Here is a 12,363-nt window from a genome sequence, read left to right as displayed (position 1 = left end):
AAAAAGAAACAAGAAAATCCTCTTTTTTTTCTTGTTTTTTTCCCCTGAGCTCATGTTTGTTCCCTGATTCCAGCCCCCTTGAAATTACAGGAAAAAAGGCCTGGCTCATTTTGTGCAATTTCACTTTCATGTTTTCATTTTCTCGCCGTATACTTAGTTGATTCGTTTTGGTAGACGTTCTTATCGCGATGGCTGAAATTACGTTTAATTGCAGTTCGTTGAAAAAAAAAAAGGCTTTAAAACTGCCTGTGAACAAAATAAAAAAACACAAAGCAAACACAAAAAAACCAACCCTGCTGCGTGGCAAAGCCAAATATAAACTTTTCAAAAACGACGACTGTTTTCAGTCACATTTTGAAACCAGCACGAGTGGTGAGAAGATTTGAATCTGTCTTGTGTTTTTGTTTTTTCTCGATAAAGCCCAGTCCCTTTCTTTCTGAGCGTTTCGCCTTGATCTCGAACAAGAAGCATTTTTCACGTGTGACTCAACTTTTAAGGTTCATGACTCCTCTGGAGTTCACAGAGGTGGCAGATTCAACCAGAGCCGCTGACACCTGGACCCGTGTGTTATGACTCAACCCTGTCACACTCTCTGACTCCTGCTAATAAACATGTCTTACCGCTCCAGCGGCGTGGAGTGATACGTGCTCACAGAGATGAGCTATATGCCGTTCTGGCAGAACGAGTGTGTATCTTCTGCTTGCGTGTGAATGTGACTGTAACGCACACTTGTAGGAGTTGGGGGGGATTGAAGGAGACTGCTGGGAATTGAACTGCACAGAGAGTATGTGTGAACTGACGACGCAGTGTATGGGAATGTCTGGCACGCCCCCAGAGGTATCCCGCAGAGAGGGAATCCTGCTTGATGTGACCATGAATAGAAATCCTTCCCACCCCTCGGACCCACCCAGGCCTTTGATGTCTGAGGGTCACGCAGAGCCCTCGCAGCGTTCGGGGAACATATTTACCCCGAATGCCTGGCAACCTCACCATACCCTGCTAGCTCTGCCGCCTGCATTGCCCAGAAGAAAAGCTTAAAGCAGACACTGCTGCTGGACTGCAACGAGGAAATTCAGATTAGATGGTGCTGACAGTAAAGGCCAAAGAATGAGTTTTTCAGCCTTATTTGATGAATCACTCATTTGATTTTTGAAGTTTCTAAACTTCAACATTTGACGAGGTGACCAGTCTGGAGCTTAGGTGCATCCATACACTGCATACGACTGTTATTTCCAGCAATTAATCTTCTTGACTGCTTATCCTGTTCATGGTCATTGGGGTTAAAGGAGTCTATTACTGCAACCATAGAGGAAAAGGTGGGATACAACCTGTACAGGTCCTTCTCTTTAATATGGGGCAATTAAGATAATAATGAGCATTTCAAAAGCAAAAAAAGTGGAGAACACATTTCTTTGAAGGGGTGTTAGTAAAATTTACTGCATAAAAAGCCCTTTTTTTCTCAGATATTTGCCTAAAAGGCACCAATAGAATAAAGTTAAGACAAAACACTGCACGACTCTTACTGGCGCAGTGTGGAGAAAATTCTTTTTATTATTCTGTTCGTCATCCCAAGAAAAATGGTTTGTCACAAAGGCCATGAAGGATTGCTGTGGAAGAGGGAGTCCAGTTTGCACTGGAATGTGTGTTAGCTGCAGGTCTTAATGAAGTCTTAATGAAGGAACCCCTGAATTCTCTTTCCTCTGTTTGTGTCTCTCAGTCTCTTTCTGTCTTCTCTCTCTCCCCTTGTCTCAGCTCCCTCTCTCTCCTTGGGTCTCAGCTGGCTCAGTTCCTATGGCCCTTTGATCTCAGTGAAAGGGTTTGGAGCTTTAAAGTGCTTGTGTTTCCGCTGTCAGGAGCCTCTCTCTTCCACCTCTCTGGTTTAGGCTTTCAGAGCGGTGGCAGTGCTGTGCCGTGGCTGGGTGGGTTAGAGGGTTGAGAGTGGGTGGGGTGAGGGGGGTGGGAGTGCCGGCTTCTATGAGGTGGTGAGATTGAGGTGAGGTTTGAGGGGGGGAGGTGGGCATGTGATGCTGTCAGCCTCGGTCAGGAGAGGTACTGACACCTGACAGATCCCAATTCCCTCTAAAACTCTCAGTTCCCACCTCACTCAGCCCCTTGTGGCCACGTGTGTGTAAACTGCTTCTTTATTTTTCACTAATATGAAGTCCTGTGCAGTGTTCTGTTACTAAATCATCCATCTGCTACTAAATATTGTTAGCAAAAAAAAAAAGAGAGAACAAAAAACTGTCAGTTCACAGTACTGCAATGTTTTTGTGTCAAACAGAGAAAATAATAGAATCACAGAGACCTTTGTGATGGGTTAGGCCTTGTTCAGACTGACTGCGGCAGCACTCCTTGACAGTAGGGGAGCATATGGATAGGAAACATGCTCAGGTTTTGATATATGGTGAATAAAGTTCCATCCTTATAACATATTAAAGCAATATTTTCCCATATTACCATCAATCAGGTGCTTAGAGTAATCACAGTCAGGGGTTTTTGGAGCCAGTGTAGTGCTAGCAATAGCACAGACCAAGGTAGCTGCTATCTATTAGCATACTACATACTATCATACTAAACTGCTACAGATACTGTTAACATAATTAAACAAAGCACCTATCTTTAAAAAAAGAAATGTATTATACTCATTCATGTAGCACTTTATCTACCTCACATCCTCACAGAATGGCGTCAGCTGGGATTTGAACCAGTTGCCTTCTATTGTGTGAGGCGAAGCTGCTAACCATAGCATCCCTATGAAAGTTAGCATACTCATTAAAAAGGCTACAGTTAGGCTACAGCTAAAATGTTTAGAAGATGTCTAGAAGTGGACATTTTAGCAGGTGAGTGTGTGGGAATGTACTGACTTTTGGAGCCAGCCCACCAAGTGTTCTTATAGGGAACTGCAGTTCTTTGTTGCCCCTAATACTGATTGTCTACAAGTCTAGAGCATTAGCCATCACTAACTTTAGCTTGAGCTTCTTCCACGCACTTGGCTGCTTATAATTTGCATTTACGAGTGTAAAGAGAGAAGAAAAAACCTTGTTATCAAGTTAATGACACCGGACTATGTAATAATATGTAATGTATATGTAATAATAGCTAAATGCTAAATGGACTGGTTCTTATGTAGCACTTTGATACTTTGCCCACATACATACAAGCACTTTTTCTATGGTTAAGTGCTTTCTATCTATAGACATTCACACTTTCACACTTTGAAGCAACTTGGGATTCAGTATCGTGCCCAAGGACACTTTTGCATACAGATTGGATCAGCACCACAAACCTACCAATTAGTGGGTGACCTGCACTACCTCCTGAGCTACAGCTAGCTACAGTATACTATTATTCATAGCTGCAGCTACAGGCAGTAGTTAAGTGTGAACATGAGATGCATCTATGCTATTTCATATTCATTAGTTCCCCTGTAAATGTGACATCGAATCAATGTAATTGTTGGCCTGTGTCATGGAAAAGCTACATTTTCCAGCACTCATGAACCGTTGCAGTGTACAGACTGGTTTTAGTAAGACTTCCTCTCAATTCGGCAGGGTCATGACTGCTGGCTTCAGTGCCTTTTTTTTTCTTTCGCGACTCTCTGTGGGAGTAGACTGGCAGCTCACAGATGAAAATTTGAAGGTCCATGAATACAGTTGTTGGGTTATTGGATTTGGACTCGCCAATTTCCTGTGCTGGTCACCAAAGAACACATGAAGAAATGTTCATCTTTTTTTCTTTCATGCGCAACGATTTCATGCTTGAGCTAAAAGTATTTTACAGAGCCCGGTTCCTATTTTAGCACACCGCTATGTCAATACCACCAGGTCAGGCTGCTGCACCACAATGATACCTTGTGTGCCTAAGTGAAGTCATCAGCCTTCACCGCAAATGCATGTTTCTGTCGCTTTCTCCCCACTCCAAAAAAAAAAAAATTATTAGTGTTGATATAATCTTGTTCCAAACAAAGATTCAAGGTCTCGACACTCCCACTCTACAAAAACTCAAAATCTTTTGGGGACATATTTACACTTGGCAAGTGTATATTCATTGGGTGAAATAAGACGACAGTTTAAAATCCACAGACCGCCCCGTGTAAACATGCGATGCCTTAAAGAGGAGCTGGCTGGTTTAAGAAAGGCCACGTGAAAGGAAATAGCTTCCATATGTCAGGAGCTCAGGCTTTCCTTTTGCCCGTTTTGCAGGACGTCTTCTTTAAGGGTTAATAGGAATTTATTTAAACCTGTGAAGGACGCAGAAGAGTGAAGTTTTTCTCTTCTAAGAAGAAGTATGTAAAACCCTGCAGGACAACTTTGATGTAAATCTCAAATCAGGTGTATCCGAGACGCTACTTCTCCGCACCCACACACCTACTCTCACATTAGCGCACACACAGGGCGAACATTCCTGCAAACACACGCTGCACATTGTCAGACTGCTTCCTTTTGTCATGTTGATTAATGCATGCTGGCAGATGCTGAGATGATCACGGCCCTACAGAGAGCAGCTGAGCACGGAGGATCGGCCACTCGCTTGCATTTTCTTTTAAAGACGCGCCGAACCTCCTCCGAACTATCAATCTCTCCGCTGTCCTCCTTAAATCCCCTCACACCTGGCTGCGGACCCCTTGAGACGTCTTTTTTTCCCCCCTTCCCTCCTTGTCCAACTCCCCCTCTGCCCTAACTCTTCCCTGTCCACCCTTCCCTCCCAAATTCATAGGTCATATGTTCACATACTCCCTCCTTCCCCTCCCTGAGACTACTGTTCACAGTCATCTCTTCCATTTGTCACGATTTTCCCACCAGTATTCCGGCCATGCAGGCGATTGCTCTGATCTTATTTTTAATTAATTGGAAAAAACTAAGTAAAGGTAGAGGCATTTAGCTTAGGCCGGCGTACGGGGACGCAGCCAACACATGACAGGTTTAATCAGTGTCATGGCAGAGTGGATGTCTGGCTTCCCTCAAACAGGCCATGAAATTCCTCTGCTCTTCCTCCTGGGTTTTTATTTCAACACAGAAAATGTGAAAAATGCTTCCAGAGATATTAGTTGTGCTTACTTTGCTGCTAACCAAATGCCTTTTTTTGCAGGTAATGGTTAAAAATGTGTGTTTGCATGTCCGTTTCTCTTCTTTAATGACTGACAGAGCAGGTTTTTTCAGTTTCCCCCGTGCTACATATTTCCCCCGAGTGCGTACGTGTACGAGCTTCAAGGTCTGCCATGTGACAAGAAAGCAAACATCACCCTGCAGCTATGTTGTGATCTCTGCAAATGAGGCATATGATGGTGGCGTGGGGGCACATGACTTGCTTATCGTGAGCACGTTCTTTCGTTCGCACACCTGTTTTGAAGTGCCCGTTTGCTCTCACGATGGCTTTCTCGGCGAGGAGGAGATTTCTTCCAGCTGACGTGCAAAAAGACACCAATCATATGGAGGTGGAGAAAAATTCCACGACCGTTTGTGTTGCAATGTCAGGTATGAGCCTGAAAGTCGCCACCTTTGCGCACTTCAAACAGAAAAGGTTTTGCTCAGGATTTCTCTTCTTCCTCCGGAGAGCGCCGGCGTCTTTTTCCCGTCCACCTGCTTCAGCGTCGCGAGACATGTTGTCACACTGTCGACCGCAGTGCAGGCCTTTAAAATTGCCCCATAGCCCCTTTTTGGTCTAATTACAGAAAGGCTTCTGAAGATGAAGAAGTTCACGTGTGACTGTGTGTTTCTGGGTCTGCTCCTCAGTGGGTGTGTGTGTCGTTTCCACTCCTCAGTGCTCATTATTGACCCTGGCCTGAGCTCTTTCATTAGGGGGGCTGTGAAGTGGAGGGACGAAGGGGCCAGGAGGGGAACAGGGGATGGGGCAGAGGTCGTAATTGGGCTGTTCCACTCCCTCTGGCCTTGCTCAAGGTCACTGCGAAACAAACGTTGGGCCAGACTTTTTCCTCTCCCTCTTTTCGCTCATCCTTTCCTACTCCTGGGGTCTTTTGTCACAGTAGACCAGTCCATCGGGGAGCCCCAGAGAAGCAGAGGGGCTAATTCAGTCTAATCTTTTAGCCCGTTAATGTCTGCCTGATATGGGGCTTTCTCCACATCCTCAGGGGAAGGCCTTTGTGGTGTAGGCCATCATTATGAAGTTTCCAGGCGCTCCTAACCAATTATAAGAAGTGGGCACAAATTAGTTAATCTCAAACTCTGCTGCTAAGAAGTTTTCCTGATTGTTCTCAACTTTATTTCACATCTCGCAGAAAAGAGAAATTTGATAGTAAAGGTTTCTGATAAAGTGAAGCTTGATAGCGCTCACATTTTCTATTTAAAGAATGAGAATTTGTATGAGACTTGCCAGTGGATTTTGTACAAAATTGTATCCGTCATGTGCAATTCTGTACACGGTTTCATCTCCAAGCCAAGTTCGAAGCCATCTGAGCAATGTAGCGTTGCGGCGCAGCGTTGCTTGTCTGGCCCTGGCTAGCGGTGAGCTCGGTCTAACGTTTCCCTCTGATTAAGACGCAGTGGTGAAAGCTGCCTTTGATCTGAGGAAATGTCTGCGTAGGGAGCAGTTGGAATGCAGCACTCTCCTCTCTGCTTTGCAGATGGAGGGAGAGAGATAGTGTCACAGTCTATTTGTTTGGTCTCGCCACTGCCAGTCTGCCAATCGAATTAACATCTGGGCCCTGTGCTTCGTACGTCGCTTACTACATCCAAGATCAAATGAAACATCCAAGACCAAATCATCGCGCTAACTCTGAGCTCGCTATTCCGGTTCCCCGAACACACCTGTTGTTGACGATTAGTATAGCTGGATGAAGTAATGTGAGATCACTGGGTGGCCCAACAGGGGCTACGCATCGATAGTAGAAACATTGATCGGCAACCCTTTGATTGGTCGGCGAAAATGTCGAAGGAGCGCGCTCGGTATTTTTCGGCAGCAGAGCAAGAACTCTTGAGTGAGGGATTTCAGGAGTTTCAGAGTTTAATTAAAACGCAAGGGAACACTGCAAAGGCTGCAAAAGCAAGGAGCGAGGGCTGGCAGAAAGTTGCTGACAAATCAGACTCGTAGGTAATTTAATAATAATAATAATAATGGAGTGGATTTATATAGCGCTTTTCAAGGCACCCAAAGCGCTTTACAATGCCACTATTCATTCACTCTCACATTCACACACTGGTGGAGGCAGCTACGGTTGTAGCCACAGCTGCCCTGGGGCAGACTGACAGAAGCCAGGCTGCCATATTGCGCCATCGGCCCCTCTGGCCAACACCAGTAGGCGGTAGGGTAGATTTATCATATCACACCATATTATCCAATATTATATTACATTATATTATATTATAATATGTTATATTATATCCCCTTTCACATTAGAGCCACAACAGGACCCACTAGAACATGGGAACAAGTAAAAGTGAAATATAAGAATATTCTACAGAATGGTAATATTTATCACTTATATTGCTTGTCGTCTCTTGGAAAGAGACCCTGAAATACTCTGTTTGTTCATAACAGCAACCAAGAAAAGGGCAGAGGAAAAAAAAAGACAGGTGGTGGTCCTGCACCCCCTCGTCAACAAGTTGGTTAAGTGAATAATACCCTCACGGGAAAATCGATATCTCTCTATGAGCACACTGTCGCGCTGAGCTAAAGGATCCTGTCTGTCCCGCAATATACGCTGAATTCTGAGGACTCTCCTTATCAATCTTGCACCTTCCGCAATGGGTTGCTCGCGTAAACGGACAGGATATGACTGCGACAGACTTCCCAAATCCACCTTCGCTTTTATAGCCGTGGTCTCTCATCTTGATTACACGAAGTAATTTACAATTACTACTCTGAAATATGAATTACATCTGTAATAATCACATACATGTAATAGAATGTTAATAGTACATTTCCCTTTTTTAGGGAATGACCTGTATGTATCTGTGTGAAATCAATAAAAGGATCAAGTGCTGCATTATCTTTAGTTACATTGATGTTATTTATTTATGGTGAAACAGTGGTGGAATATCGCTGTTGCTTTCGTATGAATGACGCGGACATACCTGCGTGGCCGCGATCTAATCCTGTTTACATAAAGTAAACCTGCTCCCCAGCAGGTTTACGCTTACGGCTCTGTTGCTATGACAGCAAGTCCCGGATGGGCTTCGGGGAACCGAACGATCCAGGATCACGCGAAATCGTCAACAATCTCATCCAGCTAACTCACTTAGCGCGGTACGAAGAACAGGCCCCTGGATGTTCAGGCTGAAACAAGCCTGATGTCCCTGGTTCAACTGTGGCGAAACTGACTTATTTATGTTTAATTTACTCAAAAATGACAACATAGTGGAATCAAAAGATCTTATTCTTGTACACATGTTGGCTTTAATGGGCTAACTGGTCTCTAAATGGTGTCAGATAGAGGGAGTCTGTGACAGCAATATTGAAGTAAGTTCATTTATAAGTCAAAGATTGAAGAGATATTAGGGCCACTTTAAAGAAATCATCATTTAATAAAAATGTTCTTAATTTTATTAATTTTTAAATTTAATTTTTAAATAAATATATTTTTTTAAAATATTACTTTTATTTATAGATACATAAAAAGAAGGCTTTTTACTTCCCCCCCATTTGCTGTTAATATCAGCTCCATATATCCATCAAATTAACAGCTGACTAATTTCTGCTGAACTTTTTAGATCAGGTTAAAAATACCAAAAGAAAAATAAGTTGTTTACTTATTAAATGCTTTTTACAGACAAACGGTCACAAAGCATTGTGCACAAAAAAGAGTAAAATAAGTAATACGTACCAGGATAGCCCCAAAAATATAAGAAATAATAAAAATAAATAAATTCAATTCAACTCAATTCTTTACAGAAAGCCTCCTTTAGTTTATTTTTATTTTTTCATTCAGTTTTGTAATATCAAGTTTATATGTGACTTTTCAAATATATATAAATATATATTAAAAAAATGATAAACATTTGTTAAACAGTGTGTTTTTAATATTCCTTTCTACACATATATTTTTTATTATTCAAAAAAAATTTCCTGTAAAGAAAAAAAAAATATGCCGAAATTTCTAGCTCCATACTTTGGTTCTTGAGTAGCTTTGCATGAGTCACAGTTTCAAATAATCCGTATTCATCTCAACCTTGTTCTTCTCATTTTAAGTCAGCTTTTAATCTGATTGGCTGCCCCTCATAAACAGATGTTTTTTAAAGCAGGTTGGTGGGTGCAGGTTTCTGTGCAGATGGCCAGAGATTTGTGGCTAAGATCAACAGTTTAATGATATTTCCTCATTATTACATCATACTAAGCGACTACTTCATCCCTTATTGTATCACTGGAACCCCTCTAAGAGCGTTCAAATGCCAGAAAATAAAGAAAAGCACGATACCACCCCCCTTTATGTGACGCCTTTAGTGAAAACCTGTGATTTGAGCTTGTATCATATGTGTCATGTTATCTTAATATTTTCTTCTCTGCAGGCCTCCTGCTCTGGCGGGCAGTCCAGCTTTCTCCGACATCTCCCTCATCCGGATCTCGCCCCAGCGGAACCCGTCTGTGGGGGCTGAGTCGCCCTTCCACCATCCACACCCCTACATCAACCCATACATGGACTACATCCGCTCTCTCCACAGCAGCCCCTCCATCTCCGTTCTGTCAGCCACCCGGGGCCTCAGCCCTGCAGATGGTGAGTAAAATGAAACATAAACTGATACACGCACACACAACGCATGACGCGTGCACACTCACACACTCAGCTGCACACAACCCTAGCAGAGGGTGATAAGGCCTCAGAAGACCCTTAAAAATAACGGCTGGAATTGATTACGGAGGTTCGATTGCTATTAGGGGGAATCTCGGTTGTGTGTATCCGTTTAATTCCTGTTCGAGATCAAAAGAGGTCAGGTGAGAGGCAACCAGATCCATCTCTATTAAGACCCAGGGGTTGGCGAGATGCTATCTGAGTGAGGGGAGCGGGTAGATGGGAGTATTATGAGTGTAGCGCCATCCGTGTGGGTGGGGGCTCAGATTGGAGGGAGGCTAATCCTTTTGATCTGTGAGTCATGTCGGAGACCTCTGGAGGATGCATCAGTGAGCGGCAGGGTCACGTACAGTTACACCGTGCACACGGAGGGAGGGTCGGGCTCAAGTTCACAGTTTGGTGGTGTAAAGGGGGGTGATTCGTATCGCATCCTACTGAGAGCAATTTTACATCTTAATATGGATTTTAATTGGGAAGTCAATTGATCTGATGTGTAGCAGTTCATTTATTTTATACCTTATTTTATAAATATATAAAATAAGTCTTAGCAACTTAGAGAAAGAACAAAACTTTTTAAATTAATAATAAACATATTGAGTTATTTTCATCATGATTTTGGTCATATTTTAATTAAAAAAACAATATCTTTTATTTTTATGTAAGATCTTATTTGCCAAACATCTACATTCACCTCATAGAGCTCCAAATGTCCCAATAATCATTTATGGCCCTCACCTTCTCAGCCATCAGCCTTTTGGTACTTCAGCAGCAGCAGAGACCCACTTTAGCCCACAACCTTGCACTGAAGTGTATTTCTGAAATGGCAAATAGCTGGGACATTTCCTCTGCACCCGTGCATTCGACCTCTTCTCATCCAGGTCTGTTGAAAGCTGTGACTAAGTAACGACCAAGAGTCCCCCCCCCCCCCCCCCCTCCCCCCCTTGCTCCTTTTCGTGCACTAGAGCGATATACCGAAGCTCCGACTCTCTACCCTCCAATTTTCCATTACCGCAAAATAATGTGCGCTGGTCTCGGATTGCTTTAAATCAAAATAGTTTCTCCAACCTACCACATGATCCCCTTTTCACTCCATAATGCTGTGAATTGTGAATGAGGCACCTAATTACTCCTTTAATCAATCCGGTGATTAATTAACCCATCAGCTTTTGTGTTGTTAGTATATCACCGCGCTTACAGGGAGCCTCCTTCAATATGCAAAGATTTTTTTTTTCCCAGCAAAAAGTACATTTGAATAATGATGAATTAATTAACAGAATCTAATGGAGATTTAAAGTGGGTGGGATTTAGTGCCACCCTCTTGCTGCCACACATTTGCTTTCACATCTCTTTTTTTGTGCCCCCCTCCCGCCTTCAATATTTCTCTCTTTTCTATATGAGACCGAGTTCAGAGTTAGGCTCGCCCCTGTTCCTATTGTTATGCTGGAGCACCCGGTGGCTCACGGAGTCCTGAGGCATGTCTCTGCCTTCCCTACATTGAGTGCCACACCGACAGCCTTCCCCCACTCCCCCATTTTGCTCCGAGGATCGCACTCGGATGCCAGCGTTTCTGATTTAGAAATTCTGCAAAGCTCTTTTCTGCGCACGGCTCCTGAATGGGACACATTATGGTTGAATGCAAAAGCAAAGCTAAGGCGGAACACTGGAGACAATTAAGAAACTCCCCCCTTCCACTGAAGACATAAAAGCCAGATCGAATTAATTTAGAATTTTTTTCTGCCATTCATTTAACCAATCATGGATGTGTTCTGCAGGCATACAGGCCAGCCTTAAGAGGAAATCTCCTCATACACTGTTTCTTTATTTATTTTCTCTTTATTTCTTCAATTGGGGGAGAAAAAAAGATCTGCAGCACTCAGTGGTCTGAACCGATTCCATATTTGCATCCAAAACCACAGTGTTAGTCTTTTCCTCTCTCTTTCTTAGAATATTTGCATACGGAAGCCCACCACCAGATGTTTATTTTTAGGCTATGGTTCAAGGACTTACAGTACTCTATAACTAAGGGAATGACTTGAAAAAGAGAGACATTGTAGCACGCAGATCTATCTGGGCAGATTTAGGCCTTTTGTTTCCTGCAGAGTTTAAATGTGCAGAGTCGAGGAGCAGGTTGCATATCTGCATCTGCAGCCCCCATGCGCACAGCACAAGCGCCGTGTTTGGCAAAGGATGCACCAGCCCACATAATCTTACCACACACACATACAGTAAATATATATATTCATGTACACGCTCATGCCCTTTCTCCGGGTGATCGGCACGAAGAGCGAAGGCTGTTTAAAAACTGCATTGTATTGTAAGGCGATCGGTTCTGGTGTTCACAACACGAATGCATCAATCAAACACTAATGCACACTCACTGTAATCTCTGAGCAAGCATCCGGTAATCCCCAGTGAGGCTCCCCACTTCAGGTGATGCTCCCTGTGCAGCTGTTTTGCTAAACTTGATGGTGTTGCTAATGTGCTCATTACTGTTCTGCTGAGCTGATTATCATCTAATGTAAATGAATGCAGACTTAAAACGCAGTGCAGGTGCTCAGCCTGTCATGTTTTTCTAACTCGCTAATAATTTTTCCCCTTCCTTTTGCATCTCTCTCTTTTCC

At 43.3% G+C, this 12,363-nt stretch overlaps 1 protein-coding gene across 1 annotated transcript in view; it reads left to right on the top strand.

The window, feature by feature from the left end:
* The window catches only part of gli3 (GLI family zinc finger 3), a 98,225-nt gene that overhangs the window by 61,593 nt on the left and 24,269 nt on the right, over window positions 1-12,363 (top strand). Inside the window, exon 5 of the mRNA XM_080865790.1 lies at window positions 9,462-9,667. Within this exon, the coding sequence (XP_080721916.1) occupies window positions 9,462-9,667 (206 nt within the window). The remainder of the gene's footprint in view (window positions 1-9,461; window positions 9,668-12,363) is intronic.

This window comes from Rhamphochromis sp. 'chilingali' (assembly GCF_963969265.1).
Source record: "Rhamphochromis sp. 'chilingali' genome assembly, chromosome: 18".
In the NCBI taxonomy this organism is placed as follows: domain Eukaryota; kingdom Metazoa; phylum Chordata; class Actinopteri; order Cichliformes; family Cichlidae; genus Rhamphochromis; species Rhamphochromis sp. 'chilingali'.
The sequence above is the reverse complement of the archived record's forward strand: the minus strand, read 5'-3'. Positions and strand labels throughout refer to the sequence as shown.